The sequence below is a fragment of the Chenopodium quinoa genome, unplaced genomic scaffold, assembly GCF_001683475.1.
Source record: "Chenopodium quinoa cultivar QQ74 unplaced genomic scaffold, ASM168347v1, whole genome shotgun sequence".
NCBI lineage: Eukaryota > Viridiplantae > Streptophyta > Magnoliopsida > Caryophyllales > Amaranthaceae > Chenopodium > Chenopodium quinoa.
In genome coordinates, this window is record NW_018743292.1 from 1,293,829 (window position 1) to 1,312,421 (window position 18,593).

The following is an 18,593-nucleotide window of genomic DNA, read 5'->3' on the forward strand; positions in this document are numbered from 1 at the left end:
TACTTATATTCTTATATAGTGGAGCGGAAATATTGTCCGAGCCCAAATACTAATTAAAGATTCAAAGTGATTAAACTGAAATTGAATATTGCACTACTTCGGGTTGTGTCAAAAAAAAGAATTTGTACTACTTCGTAGGAATGTATGAAAGGTTTATTTATGCCTTGAATAGTTGAATACGAACTATTAATAAAGCATACAAATACGAGTAATGAAGTAAAACAATTAATTTCATGTCCATTAGTCCATAGTCCACTCATATAAAGTGGAGTATAAACCAAAAAAACTAACTCAGAAAATATCGCCTCACCTCACTCTCCACCATAACCGCACGATCAAAATCCAACGGCTAAGATTTCTCTTCAAACCGTTGAAAATCACCACCTTTTAAATCAAACAAAAATCACCTTTACTTTCTCTCTCCATTTCTCTACAACTCAGAAGCTTTCAACAATGGCGTCAATGGCTCTGAGTTTAACCTCTTCCACTACCTACTCTCTCTCCTTCAGATCTCTTCCTTCTCTCAAACCTCTCTCTAAATCTCACCCCTCCATTTCCCTCCCTTCTCTCAGATCCAACGCTCGCAAATCCTCCTCCTCCTCATCTTCTCACTCTCACAAACACTTTCTCTCTCCTCCTTCTCTTCTTCCTCTTCCCAACACTCTCAAATTCAAACCCATTTCAGCTTCTGCAACAAACCCACCTCAAATTCAACCGCAACCATGGCAGGGAGCTTCAATCAAACCCTTAATCGCTTCAATTTTAACTGGGGTTATAATCTGGTTCATCCCAACCCCAGAAGGTGTTTCCAGAAACGCATGGCAACTCCTCGCAATCTTCCTTTCCACCATTGTTGGAATCATCACTCAACCTCTTCCTTTAGGTGCAGTCGCTTTAATGGGGTTAGGTGCTTCAGTTCTAACCAAAACCCTAACCTTTTCCGCTGCATTTTCCGCTTTCGGTGACCCAATTCCATGGTTAATTGCTCTCGCTTTCTTCTTCGCTCGTGGGTTTATCAAAACTGGACTCGGCAATCGAATTGCGTATCAATTTGTGAAATTATTTGGGAGTTCTTCATTAGGGTTAGGTTATAGTCTTGTTTTTAGTGAAGCACTTTTAGCACCTGCAATTCCATCTGTTTCTGCAAGAGCAGGTGGGATTTTCTTACCATTGGTGAAATCTTTGTGTGTTGCTTGTGGGAGTAATGTGGGAGATGGAAGTGAGAGGAAATTAGGGGCTTGGTTGATGTTAACATGTTTTCAAACTTCTGTGATTTCAAGCTCTATGTTTTTGACTGCTATGGCTGCTAATCCTTTGAGTGCAAACTTAACATTTAACACTATTGGTCAGGCAATTGGGTGGATGGATTGGGCGAAAGCAGCTTTCGTTCCCGGGTTGGTTTCTTTGATTGTTGTTCCTTTGCTTTTGTATGTGGTTTACCCTCCTGAGATCAAGACTAGTCCTGATGCGCCTCGCCTTGCCAAGGAGAAGTTGGATAAGATGGGTCCTATGACCAAGAATGAGTCTATAATGGCTGTTACTTTGCTACTCACGGTATGATTTCGATTCGTTTTTGGTGATTTTGTAGGTGTTTAATGATTAGCTGTATCGGATTGTTTTAAGTGCAAATTTTGGTCTTGAATGATTGTTGTTGTTTGTTTGGTTGAATTGGATGTTGGTTTTAGCTGTATAGGCTGTTGCTTTAAATTGCAACTTTGCAAGTGTTAATTCATGGTATGAATGGGTAATGTAATGCCTTGTTTTAGTTGCATTGGAAGTTTTTTGCAAGTCTTGATGAATTTAATTTGGAGTCATTTGGTTAGTATGTTAGGGAATTGTTTATGCATTTGCTGCATTGGATGTCAGTTTAGCTTGCGAATGTTTTATGAATCTGAGTCTTTAATCAATGCCTGTATGTTAGATTAAGATAGTGGGTATTATGTTCAAATGTTCAATTAGCCATGCTTAGAAATTGAATTTGTGTTGGTTGACCTAATGTTGACGACTTTTGAATACTTGCAAAGTTGCAATTGCTTTGGCAAGGAGAGTATATTAGATATCGATACCCATTTGCCATGATAACGCGCAGCAAAAGACCTAGTGAAGTTTGCATCTAGCGACACCAGTGCTAGTTTATGTATCAGTCATCAATAGTATACTGGTTGTTAGTTTATTGAAACTTATATGTGCTTGTCTGCTTGACCTATGAAGAATAATTGATCAATTCTATATTAATTGCGGGCTAAATAGTTGTGCAATTTTGAGGTCATTAAGGAACTTCAATTATGATACATTTATTCGTTGAGAAAAATGATTTTCCATTCTGTACATCTTCATTATGTAGTAGTACATTTATTTCAGTTTTAATATAAAGATACCATGTCATGTTACATTGATATGTTATCCTTGTGATACTTTCATCAGGTGGGATTGTGGGTTTTCGGAGGAGCTTTGAAAATTGATGCAGTCACTGCTGCAATTCTTGGATTATCAGTGCTGCTCATTACTGGGGTTGTCACCTGGAAAGAGTGCTTATCAGAGTCAGTGGCTTGGGATACCCTTACATGGTTTGCTGCACTTATTGCCATGGCTGGTTATCTCAACAAGTACGGTCTCATTTCCTGGTTCAGTGAAACTGTGGTCAAGGTCTGTGTTCTTTCCTCTTCCCCTGAATATTTTTCCTCTATTTTTCTTCTGCTCTAGTTGTACCAGTATGATTGAACCGACCGTCTTCCCAGCAATTGTGTGTTGAAATCTGCTGTTTTGATTTATGGTCGTATTCTTGTTGAAGAGGGGTGGGTGAGGGGGGTGGTTTCCCTTAATCCCTACTTAATATTGGGGTCATTATTAAAGAGCTTAACCAACATGCCACAAGTAGTTTTTTTATTAGAGTTTTTAGTTATAACTTATTAACCTTTGAGGTATCATTAAGGATTTATTTAAACAAAATAGAAGTTTGTTGCATTAAATTTAGAAAGTGATCTATTATATTAAACACCTCAAGATGAGAATGAGGCTTATAATTGTTTAGAGCAACTTTAATGGTAAGCTATTTTATCTTCTAGCTTAAATTGCCACATCATCTTTTCCAGCTATAATTTTCCTAGGTAATTTTTTGTCATTAATTTTTTTTCAACTATTTTTTTAAAATAATACAGTAATATTTAGAAAAACAATAATTATCTAAAGGTAATTTGCTTGGCCAAGCTAATTAGTGTATTATCCTCAAATGGTTTGGCTATTAGCTTGAAAATTATAAAAATTGCAAGCTAGTCCCTCAAAAGCAACCATTGGAGTTGCTCTAAAGGTGCCTTGTTGAATAATGTATAGTTGTAAAGGCTTATGTGAGATATTTGTGTAATTACTGATCAGAATTTTGCTGTAGTGATATGCTGCAACATCACCTGACATATGTTTTTCCTTGCAGGTTGTTGGTGGTTTAGGCCTTTCATGGCAGATGTCTTTTGGTATTCTAGTTCTTCTTTACTTCTACTCTCACTACTTCTTTGCTAGTGGAGCTGCACATATAGGTGCCATGTTCACGGCCTTCTTGTCAGTTGCAAGTGCGCTAGGGACACCACCTTTTTTGGCAGCAATAGTTCTTTCATTCCTCTCCAATCTTATGGGTGGCCTCACTCACTACGGAATTGGTTCAGCCCCAGTTTTTTACGGTGCTAATTATGTTCCTCTCCCTCAATGGTGGGGATTTGGTCTCCTCTGCTCAATAGTCAACTTAATAATCTGGCTCGGAGTTGGAGGCATTTGGTGGAAGGCTATTGGATTGTGGTAACCTGATGGTGCTCAAAGAATTTGCTGACCCTGCAATTCAGTAGTTCTCGCAGATATTGCTTATTATATACGAGTTCCTAGAGGTAGCCTCTGAATTTTTGTTTACGATTTTTTATTTAAAGAATATTTATTTCCCCACACTGTCTCTGCGAATTGGAACAGATAAAGAAATATGAAGAGCCAAAGTAGTTCAACTTTGTTGTACTGCCACGAGAAATACTGTTAATTCCTTACAAATTGATTGCTTTTCAAAATTTTGGTAATGTATAATTGTAAAGTACTTGATGCCTTTCTACATGGCACCTAAGAACAAACCACAACCGTGGATGTTGAAGGCTAATGGTAGTTCCTACTGAGCCAACCACGATTTCTAACAAATTGGCTTTTTGATTGTCAATAAATATATATTCTGATCATTATTCACTCAACTGAGAAGTCCACAATTATATGAGTAGAGAATTTTCATTTATGTGCTTATCGTGGTTCATAAAATAATGTATTCTTGTGCATTATATTAGTGGCCTTTGTGGCCTGAAAATTCCATTGATTTTGATTTATGTGGGTATCCACTTAGACTCTTAAGGATATGAAAAGCAGATAACTTGTGGTTTTGTATATGCCTTGTTGATAAGTAGGGATGTCATGTAAACATCACATAATTTGTAGTAAAACCATCTACGCAAAAATTCAAATGGACCTTATTGATAGGAACTAGTGAGTTGTGACAGGCATATAATACCAATGGTGAACAAAGTTTAGAGATCCTTTTTGGACCACAAGTCCACGATTGCCGCCGACGTAGGGTTATGGAATCTCAACCCTTGATTTTCTCTGTATTTTGTGCTTTTAACTTCTGGAAGCTGAGAAGATGACAATGGAAACTCATTATTGAGTGTATGACTGTAAATGTGTACTCTTCATTTGGTTGAAAGAACAGGAATAATATTGTTAGACCCTGTTCTCTTTTGATTTTATTGGAACTCAATTGATTGGTATGTATAATGTTTTTTTTTTTTTTTTTTTTTTTTTTTTTTTTTTTTTTTTGGTATGTATAAGAATCTTTTTGTTTAATAATTTGCGAATTTTATCATTCATACACATGTAAGTATTTTTACTTCTAATCATCAACTCGATTTACTAAATTAAGAGGCATAGTTTGTTCACTCTTGATGTTGATGTCTCTCTGATTTTCGTCTTCTTGAAAGATAACGATCCATACTATATTCTTTTGATTTGTGGCTATTAAAATTGCTTTGAGCAGTTTGTGAGGCTACTATCAAAAGAAATTTTACACCATAAGTCTGACCATATTTAACTAGTCTTTTTCTTAAAAGTTGATGTTGAGATGAATGAGTTCCAAAGAATCTGCATTCTTTCTCTCCTACTGTTAGCCTCTCTTTTAGCAGGCTAAGCTTTAATATCATTACTATTCTCCAAATATTTTATCTTGTGCAATCTATGGTATGACACTTTTGAGAGATTCATGTTGCTGGAGGAACTAGATGCCCAAAAATCAAGTGAAACCCAATGTACGATATAGTTCGACATTCCACCAATGATTTTGTTGTGATAAAGGATGTAATTTTAGAGAAATACGAGTATAGTCTGATGCATATGCTTTGATCATTAACTATTGGTGTAAGACAATCTTTTAAGAATGACCTAAGAAAGAAAAAGGGCCAAATTTTAAGGGACGGAGGGAGTAGTAGCTAGCTATTTCGTATATAAATGGCGAAAGTTTAGATCACCCGACACAACATGCATACGCGTATGTGTTTTTTGTAATTCTTTTGGCGTTCATTATTAGGTTTACTGGCAATGTAGTTTTCAAATATATATTACTCTGAATATGTTGCTGAAGTGTAACGTGTTTTAGAGGATCAATTGGGCTACCTACTTTTTGAAACTTGCTAGAAAACCTTTTTTTTTTTTTTTTTTTTTTTTTTTTTTCCACACCTTATGAAAGAAGCCAATTGAGAAACTTTTGGTAGTTGCTCAAAATTAAATTTTGCCTACCTTTTACACCTGCCTTTAAGCTTTGCTGATTTAAGGATTCTATTTCAATAATTTTTTTATTAAGGTAAGGAGGGATTCTGACCGTATCTCAACCCTTACGATTTTTTGGTTTGATATTTTAAGGATTCTATTTCGATAATTATTATAGCTATTTAAATTTATCAATATACTAAGGGTCAGTTCCGATTTACTGAAAACAACTGAACTAAACTGATTGGGGCTGAACTGAACTGAATAGAGGCTATAGAGCTAAAATGAATTGTTTATGAGAGAAGAAAATTAGGAACTGAAGTGAACTGATTGGAGCTGAACTGAAATTAAACTGAACAGAACAGGCCCTAAGCATATATGTGTTTTCTTGTTATACACAGTATTTTTTCTTCAAAAAAAAATTTAGTTTTCTCCACATGATAATATATCTTAGACGAGGGGCATATTCTACACAAAAAACTTTTGGTTGATGTGGTTTACAATCTACACCATGAACCATAAACCATAATAACCGCAATTATGCTAATATGGTTTTGAATAGCAAACCATGATTCAAACAAATTCTCCAATTTAAGCAACTTTTAATATTCATCCGATTATATCAAGTGTATAATATAATTTTCGTTGATTCATGTACTTATACCTTATGATCACATAGATAAAATCAAACAATAACACGGAAATACGAAATACATTATTGGATCCCACTTGTTTAGAGTGAGAATCAAATCCCTCTCAAAGGGGTGGAAGGAGGACCTCCAACCACTAGATCAACTTTGATTCTAAGTATGTATAACCGATTGTATGATGAACTTCCTACTCAAACCGCACCGCCACATTGATTATAGCTCTTATAATTGAGGAAAGGATCTCAGAAATTACTGTGCATGGAATTCAGTGAGACACTCGTCAACGTTACCTTCACTAGTCCAAAATAAAATCTTCCCTAGAAAATTAAAAAATAAAACCTTCACTAGTCAAAATTAAACCTTCACTAGTCACTGACAATCAAATTAATAAAAAACAAAAAAAGTCAGTCCAAATGTCTTTCTTTCCTTTTTCTTTACTGACCCCATAAATGCTTCTCTTTCTTTCTCCCTTCTTTCTTAAAGAAGAAAGGTCTTAAATTACTGATAATTTAAGTAACATGTCTTTTCATTATATCTTCTTTATTATATGAACCATAAATTTTGTTAAGGTGAACAGTTTATGTAACATAGCCAGATTTTTTTGTAAAACAAAATTCAGTTTTATTGTAACGTTTACCTTTTATGAAAATTTCATACATATTGTAACATTTTTCTTACTTGTACGCAATTTCTCACTATCTCTCTCGTTATCACATGAACGTCTAAAATACCATGCACCCCGTACATGTTAAGTAAAAGAATACAGGAAGCAAAATTCTTGTTTCTTAAAAAGCCAAAATTCTGGTTATCCTTTATTTCCCTCTTTTTATTCCTTCATTTTTCTTTTGGAAAAGTTTGGCACTTGTGTTTTTCTTCTGTTCTTAAGCTCCTCAAATAGAATTTAGCATCATTCATATCAATTAGTGAAGATTAATTAATTTCACCCGTTTTTGTGGAATTATTTTACTATTGAGTGAAAAAAATACTGTATCATCTTTAAGACTTTAACCCATTAAATTGAATAAGAGCTTCAGCTGTTCAAAGCCATGGTAGAGGAAGATGGATTATGCTTTTCATACACTAAGACCAAAATTCCTCTTTTCATTTTCTTCAAAAATGCTAGGTACAGTTTCCTTTTTTACCCTTCTTTATTTTCTTTTTTTCCATTTTTTTCTTGCTACTATTTTTTTTTTTTTTTTCAATTTCATATTATAAATTTATTTATATATGGGGTATGTTGTTAAAATTGTTATATGGAGCTTAAACTGATTTTTCTTTAATTTTATTGTTGGAAGTAAAAAGAGATTATGTATTGATTTTTTTTTTTTTTTTGATTGGTTATATTATATGATGTATGTAAAATAGGATGGTATTCAAGATGGATGAACTTGGGGTGGAAATATCACAAATTGCATTACCAGCTGCTCTGGCTTTAACAGCTGATCCTATTGCTTCTTTAGTTGACACAGCTTTCATTGGCCAAATTGGTATGATGTACCTTTATTGCTACTAATTTGTATGCATTATTTCCTTCGTTTTTATTTGTTCTTCCTACTTTACTATCGAGTTTTAAAAAACCTCGTAATTTATATGCACTAGTTTATATACGGAGTAAGAAAAAACATTATCATGTGAGATCGTATCATTCGAGATCGTATCATTCAATTTGAGTTATCGTGACATATATAATACACTCTTATACCTTAGTATAAATGTTATGAAGTATTTCATTTTGGAATATACATAGGAAAATAGTCTGTTATTTTGAAAAAGAACAGTGTATCTATGCAGTTTGAAGTTAATGTAAGCATGCATTATTTTGAGTTGAAAGACTTGAAACTAGTGTTATATTTTATTTCCTTCTTAAGTTAAGAGGTTTTATGCTTGATGTAACTTTGTTAGGACCTATTGAGCTTGCTGCTGTTGGGGTATCTATAGCTCTTTTCAATCAAGTATCTCGAATTGCAATCTTCCCTCTTGTAAGTGTAACAACTTCTTTCGTGGCCGAGGAAGATGCCGTGGCAGAAGTGAGTTCCGAACAACAAGAGTTAGGAAGTTTGGAATCTAATAATTGTACTAATGAATCCAAAGAATTATTACCTCAATCAGGTATTTATGTTTTGTATGTCTTGAAATAGCAACTTTTAATGTTTTTGAAATTGCTACATTATTGGACATGGCGAGTTCTAAACGTTAGGAGTGTTATTTTCTGTTAGATTCGGGTAAGAGTGTTAAGGCCGAAACAAGCAGCTTTAGTGTTGAAAGTTCAAAGCCTCAAAGGAGGAGCATACCATCTGCTTCATCGGCTTTGGTTATTGGTGCAATCCTCGGACTTCTTCAAGCGATTTTTCTCATTTCTCTAGCAAAACCATTATTGAACTATATGGGTGTCAAACCTGTAAGTACATTTTCCTATAAATCGCGATGAAGAACTTCTGTATATATTTCAGAGCTTTTGGGTGATGAAATAGAGATTGAAATTTTACCATTCCTCTGTTAATTGTTAGGCAAATAGCCTGACTTTTATATTCGATAATCTTAGTCCAATATTTGCCACATTATTATGCTCTAACAGGACTCAACTATGCTACCCCCGGCTCAAAAGTACTTGACATTGAGGTCACTTGGTGCACCTGCCGTTCTTCTTTCCTTAGCTATGCAAGGAATTTTTCGAGGTTTTAAGGACACCAAGACTCCTCTGTATGCTACTGGTGAGCCTATAAGCTAACTGACTTGGTTCACTAATTGCCTGGCCTTGATCTGCTATCATTAACCAATTCTTTTTCTTGCAATTTACAGTGGCAGGGGATGTAACTAACATAATTCTTGATCCGATTCTTATATTTGTTTTTCGGTTGGGTGTTAGTGGTGCTGCAATTGCCCATGTTATATCACAGTAAGTTTACACAACTGTTCTAATAATGTCTTAAAGTGCTACTTGTACGTATCTTTTGCTTAGTTTGATTTGCTATGTTGATCTTAATAGGTACCTAATTTCAATCATACTATTTTGGAGACTAATTCAACTAGTCAATCTCCTACCTCCCAGTATGAAAGATCTCAAATTTGGTCGATTTCTTAAAAATGGTAAGAATTACCTAACTATGTTATCTAAAGTACCCTAATCACAACTTATGGTAATCAAAGTGTTTGAGTTTTACCTCTTCCTGCAGGCTTTCTTCTGTTGATGAGGGTCATAGCTGTGACATTCTGCGTGACCTTAGCTGCATCTATGGCTGCACGCTTAGGGCCCACTCCAATGGCCGCTTTTCAGGTCTGCTTGCAAGTTTGGTTAGCGACATCCCTTCTTGCTGATGGACTCGCTGTTGCTGGCCAGGTTTCATTTCAGCTTGCTTGATCTACGTCCATTGTCTAATCATTTGTTTTGTATCAGTATGCAAGTTCAAGTTACTACATTTTAATGTTGTATACAGTATAATATCATGCTGTGGAAGATTTGTTTGTCATGGACCGAGTTAAGCCTATTTTAGAGTCTTAGAGGTTCTCCACATTTTACAGGCAATACTTGCTAGTGCTTTTGCAAAGAATGACTTTGAGAGAGCAACATCGACTGCCTCCAGAGTTTTGCAGGCAAGCTGATATATATTTCCTTGATTCTTACTGCAATTACAAACATAGGATCTTCAAACCAGTATCTTTTCTATCATGCCAAAAGCATCATAATCTAATTATGGTTTCGTGTGTTACATGTGCAGCTAGGCTTTGTTCTAGGATTGGTCCTGTGTTTCATGCTCGGGTTTGGATTAAAATTTGCAGCAAGATTATTTACCAAGGATGTCGATGTCCTGAACCTGATAACCATAGGCATTCCAGTATGACTGCTTTTCTACAAGTTTCATATGTTCGGTTATCAATTGTTTAGATGAATTAGATCTCGAGGGAGTTGAACTAATTATGCTATCTTTATCCCAGTTTGTTGCTCTTACTCAACCCATTAACGCGTTGGCCTTTGTTTTTGACGGCATCAACTTTGGAGCATCTGATTTTGCATATTCAGCCTTTTCCATGGTATTTTTCATACAAATACTTTTCTTTCTTAAATTAAAAACTTGATCCAGGAACGAATATCTGATACAAGCTCTCAATCTCTGCAGGTTATGGTGGCTGTTGTGAGCATTTTGTGTTTGTTATTTCTTTCTTCCCATTATGGTTTCATTGGTATCTGGGTGGCTCTAACTATTTACATGAGCCTTCGTGCATTTGCTGGTTTTTGGAGGTATATCCACCAAAACACTCCCATAGTGCTCGAAATAAGCTTTGCCTTGTCAATTCTCATGATCAAGAATCTAATGAGCTTAACAATTTTTATTTATTTATTTATTTATTTATTTTGGCAGAATTGGAACCGGAACTGGACCTTGGAGCTTCCTTAGGAGTTAAATTTTGTTTTATAACATATGATAATTTTCTCAACTTTGTATATTATGCTCAAGAAGGGATGTTTGTAATATGTAGAAACAGTTAGAAATTTAGAATGGTTATGCTATATGTATATTATCTAGTATCTACCTAAACTATTCTTAAAACTCAAGACAAAGAAGGGTTATCTCGCCACGTTTCGGTCATTCAACCCTCATATTACAATTAATGACATGGAGCATTGTCAAGCTAATAATATAAAGCACAAAGTTCAACAACTTAAATACCAAGCCTTAGCTTGTGTATTTGCTATTTTGCCTTCTTTGGTACTTCTTTGAGAGTCATAATCACTATTCGTTATTATGAGTAACATCAATTATTCATGTGGGCAACCTTAATTTGTCCATAGAGTAACCTCAATTTAGTAATTTACTATACGATAAAAAAAATTTAAGTAACTCTATATGTTTATTCGAGTAACCTCTTCTTTTATTTTGACTACTACTGTAAAAGATTAACTCCACAAGTGTAGTAGTATTCCCAACTTCTCATTATGGTAACCCTTAGTAATCAAGCTAACCTGATCCAAGATCAAGCAACCCACTTAAAAGCCCCATGGTTCAAGACCTCGTTGCTCATGGTTTTTAATAACTCTTGGTTGGTGTCGTTAATGGTTTTTAAGCTTAAATGTAAACGTCGTTAATGGTTTTAGATAAGTTCAGTTAAGTTCAAATAAGTTCAGTTCAGGTTTAATAAGTTCTAATAAGGGTTACTTTAGTACAAATTACAATTAAAATAAGTTTTAATAAGTTCAGATAAGTTCATATCAGTGAAAATCAGGTGAATAGAACAAGTTGGTGTTGTGTAAGGGATTCTTATGCCTATAGTAACTTATGTTACTTTAGTTTCCTTCGTTTGTTGTAAACTCAATTGAATTAATGTACATAGTAATTTAAGTCGTTTTCAAAATAAAATAAAAAAACCCCAAAAAACTTACAAACAATTGATACAAGGTTTGGTATATGAAAATAATATGAGTACTCCGTATTTAAGAAATGAAAGGATAAAGGAAAACTAATACCCGTACTTTTTAAAACAAGTTTAAAAACCCTTATAAGGTCCGCCCTGCCCACAATTAAACGATCGTATAAAGACCCGTCCCATTTATTTATTAGACGGATCTAACCCATTTATAACAGGGGCAGGTCATGGCTTCTAATAAGGCTCTCTCTCTCAGTTATCCATTGAAGCGCAGTTGACGTTCTCCGTTGAATCTAACACTTGTATCTCCCATTGAAGCAGCTTCTGAGGTAAGTTGTTTGGTTTTTGTTATCATTATATCAATTTCACAATCTAATTTAATTGTCAGTGCATTAAGTGTAGGGTTCCAAAATCTCAACTATTGGTTCTAAATTATAAGATAACCAAAATTATGAGCCTAATTTGATTATTGAATCAAATATCCCTAAAATTATGGGATAATTGAATATGAAATAGACCTCTTTTATACTTGTATGTATTCTATTTCCGATGTGCTTTGGATGATGTGCTAGAACAAGTTAAGTTACCTATCTGCTGATAACATGAAAATTTCTAGATTCTAAGATAACCAAAATTATGAGCCTAGTTTGATTATTGAATCAAATATCCCTAAAATTATGAGATAATTGAATATGAAATTACCTATATCTGCTGATAACATGAAAATTTCTAATCTACTCGTAAATGTTTTAGCAAAGTTCTGTTGTCCCTCTATGTTGCGCATCATTTAGCTAAATTAAGGCCTTTCGGTGTAGAGCAAGTATGGGTGAATCATTGTCCTCCTCCGTGTGTACTGTCGGAGACTTTGTCCATTAATTAACGATTATACATTTTGGAGCGATTTCCATGGATATGATTAAAAGAATTCAAAATTCCTCAATTGCTCCACTTTTTATCAAAATTCCCTACCTATCGTCCACGTCATCCAACCGCTATTTAAATTAGCGATTTTACCTTACATAAAACCGCTAATTGAATTAGCGGTTTTACCTTGCATAAAACCGCTAATTCAATTAGCGGTTTTACGTTATATTAAACCCATAAGTTTTTGTAAGGTGACTTTTTTACTCAAACAAACCGCTAATTGAATTAGTAGTTTATCTAAGTATAAAACCGCTAATTCAATTAGTGGTTCTGCACACACAAAAAAGTAAAAAAAAAAAAGAAAGATAGATGACGTGACAGTATGTAGGGAATTTTTGTAAAATGTAGTGTAATTGTGGAATTTTGATTTCTTTTAACAATATTCATGGAAATCACTCTACATTTTGCTTCTCAAAAAAAAAAAAAAAAAGTTGTCCCTTGGGAGTCCTGATATGCTGTATGCCTGGTTTGTTCAGGTCAGATGAACATTAGAAGAATCATAATCACCAGGCCGTTAATTAACGTCTTTACTCAGACTCACACACTACATCCATTTACCACTATCACAACCGCAACTGCAACCAATCCTTCTCTCCACCAATCTCAAACGCCTTTGCTAATTAACTCATTGACTCCTGTCAATTCGGACCATCTCCTTAAAGTTTGCACAATCCTGTTCCAGCAAAAAGATGCATCAGAATCCAAGCTCCGAATGCACCTCCTAAGAACTCAATTCAGCCTTAATCATGAATTTTTCCTCCAAGTATGCAACAAATTTCCCCTTTCATGGCGGCCTGTTTACCGTTTCTATCAGTATACCTTGACCTGCCCTGAGTTCACCCACACCCCTGTTTCCTTTAATAAGATGCTTGGCGTGATTGGTAAGTCTAGAAATATAGATCTGTTTTGGGAATTATTGTGTCAAGTGGCGGAGCAAAAAATGGCTAATGATAAGACATTTAGGATTGCTTTGAAAACATTGGCTGCTGCTAGGGAGTTGAAGAAATGTGTAGAATATTTTCACTTGATGAATTCTCACGAGTATGGATATAGTTTGGATACTTTAAATAAGGTTGTTGAAACCCTTTGTAAGGAAAAACTGGTTGAAGAGGCTAAGTTTATTGTGGTGAAGTTGAAGGATTGTATCAAGCCAAATCAGGCTACTTATAAGCACTTAATTTGTGGGTTTTGTGATGTTGGGGATGTGATTGAAGCTTCAAAATTGTGGAATTTGATGATGGATGAAGGAATCGAAGCTGACATAGATGCTGTAAATACGATGATAGAGAGGTTCTTCAAGAATAATCAGTTTGATCAAGGACTAAAGCTTTTTCAAACTATGAGGGTAAAAAGGATGGAGGAAGTTGGACTTTCAACATATAGTATTGTTATCAAATGGATGTGTAAAAGGGGTAAGCTTTCCCAGGCTTATTTGGTGTTTGAAGAAATGCAGAAGAGAGGAATCCTAGCAGATGATGCAACATTGGCGTCAATAATATATGGGCTTGTATCAAAGAATCAAGCTCAAGAAGCATATTTGATTGTGGAAAATACTGAGAAGCCAGATATATGCATGTACCATGCCTTGATCAAGGGACTTCTTAAATTGAGGAAGGCAGGCGAGGCAACGGAAGTTTTTAGGCTTATGATAAGAAAAGGATGTGAACCTATTATGCACACCTATATCATGTTGTTGCAAGGGCACTTAGGAAAGAGAGGAAGAAAGGGGAATGATCCCCTTGTAAATTTTGATTCCATATTTGTTGGGGGTTTGGTTAAAGCGGGGGAAGTTCTGGAAGCCACCAACTACACTGAAAGAACCTTGAAAAGAGGCCTTCAGGTTCCGAGATTTGACTATAATAAATTCTTGCATTACTACTCAAATGAGGAAGGTGTATACATGTTTGAGGAAGTAGGGAAGAAATTGAGAGAAGTCGGATTATTTGACTTAGCAGACATATTTTTGAGATATGGGGAGAAAATGGCTACTAGAGATAGAAGAAGAACTAGAGATGCATTTGAGTAGCTACCAATGGCGTGACATCTATGCATTTTCCATTGGTGTTGGTTCTAATCCAATTCTATCCTGTCTGGGGTTCAGAGATTAGTTGTCACTGTCTACTCTTAATACGGCAGCTGGGTATTTTTGAATAATTGGCAGCTTGTCGCCCATTTACTTACAAGTGAGTGATTCAGAACCTTTTATTTTATTTTTTTACCACTGGGAGAGGGTGGATTGTAATGCTGAGATGTTAAGAGTTCTTCAATGATTTTAAATGATACAGAGTAATATTGATAAAGCTGCTCATTAACCATTCCCATTTCCAGTACATGTCATTAATTCTATAATTTTGATTTATACATGTTCATTTGCTTGGATCGTGTGGAAATTAACCAGTTTCTGTGTTTTTATGGCTTTTGACTTTGTGTATTTGGCCTTTTCCATGGTTAATTCATGCAGAAAATTGACTGCTGTGTGGACTGATTTCATACCTCATTTCCCTTCCTGTAAATTATGAAGTTATTGGAGTAAACTTCTAATTCTAGCTCTTTTTTATTTATTCAGGAGGCGGATGGTGATCGTTGTCTGCTTTTCCTGGAACAAGATCCTTCGTGAGTATGTTTCTCCGGTTGACTGTTGGCTATGCATGATGGGGATAAATTCGGTGTCATAACCTGGAGACAGGAAATGCAGACATAGAAATGGAGAGGATCCTAATATGCGCTTCCTATATGTTGGTTCCTTCCCAAATCCCATGGTAGCCATCTTTGGTTACTTTCCAAAACTTTAATTTAAAAGTAGCAAGACTTGAGTATTTGATACTTTTTTTACTTGGTGAAACAGAATTGTACATATTATAGTGAGCTTGAGTGACTGACTAATTGTTTGATTGAATGTAATGTAAAAAGTTATTATTCGAAAATTAAAATAAAAAATTCAATTCCCAAAAAAGTAATGGAAAAATAGATTGGTTGTAGATCTACTACGTACTCCGTACAAAATTTGAAAGTTTCACTTACTTAGATTGTCTGAGAGGTTTCAATGGCCAGTAAGCCGCTTAAGGTGTTTTGTGGGGAAAAAACTTCCTACTTGTAATACAAACATTATTGATGTAATTTTTCAGTCTTGACCTCAAATATTTTTTACAAAAACTCATCCACAATTTTATAAAAAGATAATAATGTTATCTCCATTGAGAGAGTAGCTAGCATTAGTCATAACTCATATCTAATGGACATATCACACCTATATCCTTAAATCACATACTGTTACAACGGATTGAAAAAAAAAAAAAAAAAAAAAAAAACCGAGATACCAGATGTATACGCTAATCTGATACTTAGCTTGTATGTGCATCCTAGACCTTTGGTCCCAAAACTTGGATAGACTAATCGGTAATTTAAGGGTGATATTAAAATACAAGTACTTGTATAGTTGTATCAAATATGTTGCATTTTTAAAAAAAAAAACCTACTTGTATACTGTATATTATGACATCCAGAATACCCGCCAAATATCAACTTTATAACTAACACTTTGAAATGTTTCACAGCTTTTGTTCTTCACTCAATAATACCCCCAAGATCGACCCAAATTACTGGAATTCGATGATAAAAGATCAATTCAGACTTAAAAATGATCGGGCAATCCTAGAAACATTTTCCCAGATGGAAAATTTGCACATTTCACCTGATTCCACTACTTTGCCTCTGATTTTGAAGGCTTGCTTAAAGCTTCATGCCATTGAAACAGGCAAAAGGATCCATTCTAAGATCAAGAGTAAAAATTTGATAAATGATGTTCGGGTTCGATCTTCCCTCGTCGATTTCTATGGGAAATGTGGGTTACTTGAAGATGCCCGCCATGTGTTTGATGAAACGTCTCAAAGAGATGTTGTGTTGTGGAATGTGATGATTAATAGCTATGTAGGATGTTGTTTGTATAGGGAAGCGTTGTTGTTGTTTAAGCAGATGCGGTTTGAGAATTTGAAGCCTACCTCGGTTACATTGGTGGCATTGCTTATCGCGTGTGGGGAGCTCGTGCAGTTGAGATTAGGGAAAGAGATACATGGGTTTTGTTTGAGGAATGGTGTTTTTCCTTCAAATTGCTATCTTGGGGCTGCTTTAATTGGGTTTTATGTGAAATTCGATGTGAGGGCTTCTCGTGTTGTGTTTGACTTGATGCCTATGAAGAATGTTGTTAGTTGGAATATTATGATGAATGCCTATAAAGGTGTTGGTGATCAACTTGAATCGCTAAAGCTTTTTGCGAAAATGTTAATCGAAGGGGTAGTATGTGATAAAGTTTCGCTTTTGGCTGCCATACAGGTGTGTTCTGAACTTGGTTGTCTGGATGTGGGCATGCAACTTCATCAACTGATCATAAAGTTTAGGTATGCTCAAGACCTACATATCATTAGTGCACTGGTTAATTTGTATGTGAAAACTAGAATCTTCACGTAGGATATTTGAATCTGCTCCTATTTATGACATTGCCATATGGAATTCAACGATATCAGCTTGCTTAGAGTATGGAAGACATGAGGAGGCCTGGAAATTGTTTTCTAGGATGCAATTAGAAGGATTCAGAGTAAATGAAGCTACAATGACTATTCTTTTAACTGTATGTATAGAAATGGGTTGTGAATTGAGAGTCAGTAGGTCCTTACAGGCTAAATTAATTAGAAATGGGTTTTCTAATAATACGTCGATTGTAAATGCAGTCTTGAGAATCTATGCACGTCATGGCTGTATTAACAATGCAATGATGCTATTTGACGAGTTGATTAGACCAGATGTAGTGTCCTGGAACATTATGATCTCTGCTCTGGCTGGTAATGGATTAAAAAATCATGCTTGGAACTACTTTGAGAAGATGTTAGATTTGGAAATTAAGCCTAATATGCACACGATTATTGCTGTTCTTACTGTTTGCAAGGATGAATCTTATCTTAATCTGGGTCGATCATTACATGGGTATGTGATGAAGCATGGGATTGAAGTAAACATAGAATTAAGTACTGCACTCATTGAAATGTATACGAACTGTAGTGATGAGGTAGCTGCTAGAAATTTATTTGATAGGTTCTCAAACAGAGATGTAATATTGTGGAATTCTTTGATTGCTAGTTACGTGAGAAATAACCTGGCTCATGAAGCTCTGTCACTTTTCAAGAGAATGATCTTAGAAGCAGAACCCAATTCTATAACAATAATTAATATTCTCTCATCATGCATTGACGTAGCTAGTCTTCCTCTAGGTCAATGCCTACATGCTTACACAATTCGTAAAAACTATTTTGGAGGCTTGAATTTGTCACTTGCAAATGCCTTGTTATCTATGTATGCAAGATGTGGCAGTATGCAGAATGCTGAGAAGATTTTCAAAAGCATGCAACAGAAGAACATTAGCTCTTGGAATGCCTTGGTGGCTGGCTATGGTTTAAATGGTCAAGTAAGTGATGCTCTATGTGTGTACTCACAGATGTTAAGCTCTGGGTTCAGACCAAATGGGAGGACTTTATTGTCATTGTTGTCTGCTTGTAGCCATTCTGGTATGGTGGAGAAAGGTTTGCAGCTTTTTAAATCTATGGTTTATGATTTTGGTGTAACCCCAATACTTGTTCACTATGGTTGCATGGTGGATTTGCTTGGGCGTGTTGGATATGGCAAGAGGCCATGAAATCCGAGATGGACTCCATGTCTGAAAATCAAGTCTAGGACTTGGTGAATTTGCCCGAGGATTATACACCCATTGGTTGCAAATGGATCTTCAAAGTGAAGACAGACAAGGATGTAAATGTATCAATATACAAAGCTAGATTGGTGGCAAAAGGTTATAGACAAGTCCACGAGATTGACTATGATGAAACTTTTTCACCA

The 18,593-nt window shown here is 35.3% G+C and overlaps 4 protein-coding genes across 6 annotated transcripts; all 4 read left to right on the forward strand.

Moving 5' to 3' along the window:
- The first annotated feature begins 214 nt into the window (after window positions 1–214).
- Window positions 215–4,805, forward strand: LOC110736214 (dicarboxylate transporter 1, chloroplastic). Of its 3 annotated transcripts, none has more exons than XR_002514216.1 (4): window positions 215–1,554; window positions 2,425–2,646; window positions 3,428–3,872; window positions 4,505–4,805. XR_002514216.1 is itself a non-coding variant. In XM_021916376.1 (3 exons), exons 1-3 carry the CDS (start codon window positions 454–456, stop codon window positions 3,788–3,790), a joined length of 1,686 nt encoding a protein of 561 aa, XP_021772068.1. In that variant the 5' UTR covers window positions 216–453; the 3' UTR covers window positions 3,791–4,217. The 3 variants fall into 3 exon arrangements, 1 of the variants encoding a protein (XP_021772068.1); XR_002514215.1 differs by having other exon boundaries at window positions 216–1,554; window positions 4,518–4,805; XM_021916376.1 differs by lacking the exon at window positions 4,505–4,805 and having other exon boundaries at window positions 216–1,554; window positions 3,428–4,217.
- Window positions 4,806–6,698: 1,893 nt separating this feature from the next.
- On the forward strand, window positions 6,699–11,089 carry LOC110736215 (protein DETOXIFICATION 42-like). Its single transcript, XM_021916377.1, has 13 exons — window positions 6,699–7,548; window positions 7,791–7,912; window positions 8,328–8,534; window positions 8,642–8,823; window positions 9,001–9,136; window positions 9,225–9,321; window positions 9,412–9,512; window positions 9,599–9,762; window positions 9,945–10,016; window positions 10,142–10,258; window positions 10,359–10,454; window positions 10,541–10,662; window positions 10,784–11,089. The coding sequence occupies exons 1-13, from the start codon at window positions 7,472–7,474 to the stop codon at window positions 10,824–10,826; spliced, it is 1,536 nt and encodes a 511-aa protein (XP_021772069.1). The 5' UTR covers window positions 6,699–7,471; the 3' UTR covers window positions 10,827–11,089.
- A 571-nt stretch (window positions 11,090–11,660) lies between these two features.
- On the forward strand, window positions 11,661–18,097 carry LOC110736216 (putative pentatricopeptide repeat-containing protein At1g26500). Its single transcript, XM_021916378.1, has 3 exons — window positions 11,661–12,115; window positions 13,187–14,893; window positions 15,277–18,097. The coding sequence occupies exon 2, from the start codon at window positions 13,192–13,194 to the stop codon at window positions 14,734–14,736; it is 1,545 nt and encodes a 514-aa protein (XP_021772070.1). The 5' UTR covers window positions 11,661–12,115; window positions 13,187–13,191; the 3' UTR covers window positions 14,737–14,893; window positions 15,277–18,097.
- On the forward strand, window positions 16,320–18,393 carry LOC110737187 (pentatricopeptide repeat-containing protein At2g33680-like). The gene is made up of 2 exons (XM_021917561.1): window positions 16,320–17,104; window positions 17,175–18,393. The coding sequence occupies exons 1-2, from the start codon at window positions 16,320–16,322 to the stop codon at window positions 18,391–18,393; spliced, it is 2,004 nt and encodes a 667-aa protein (XP_021773253.1).
- Window positions 18,394–18,593: the final 200 nt, after the last annotated feature.

Excerpts from the sequence above, each read along its gene's own strand:
- LOC110736214 (XM_021916376.1), top strand. The coding sequence starts at position 454 with ATGGCGTCAATGGCTCTGAGTTTAACCTCTTCCACTACCTACTCTCTC. Across the intron at positions 1,555-2,424 it reads CTGTTACTTTGCTACTCACG|GTGGGATTGTGGGTTTTCGG; the intron begins GTATGATTTCGA and ends TACTTTCATCAG. Across the intron at positions 2,647-3,427 it reads TCAGTGAAACTGTGGTCAAG|GTTGTTGGTGGTTTAGGCCT; the intron begins GTCTGTGTTCTT and ends TTTTCCTTGCAG.
- LOC110736215 (XM_021916377.1), top strand. The coding sequence starts at position 7,472 with ATGGTAGAGGAAGATGGATTATGCTTTTCATACACTAAGACCAAAATT. Across the intron at positions 10,017-10,141 it reads CTGCCTCCAGAGTTTTGCAG|CTAGGCTTTGTTCTAGGATT; the intron begins GCAAGCTGATAT and ends TTACATGTGCAG. Across the intron at positions 10,259-10,358 it reads TGATAACCATAGGCATTCCA|TTTGTTGCTCTTACTCAACC; the intron begins GTATGACTGCTT and ends TCTTTATCCCAG.
- LOC110737187 (XM_021917561.1), top strand. The coding sequence starts at position 16,320 with ATGATAAAAGATCAATTCAGACTTAAAAATGATCGGGCAATCCTAGAA. Across the intron at positions 17,105-17,174 it reads CAACTGATCATAAAGTTTAG|GATATTTGAATCTGCTCCTA; the intron begins GTATGCTCAAGA and ends ATCTTCACGTAG.
- LOC110736216 (XM_021916378.1), top strand. The coding sequence starts at position 13,192 with ATGAACATTAGAAGAATCATAATCACCAGGCCGTTAATTAACGTCTTT.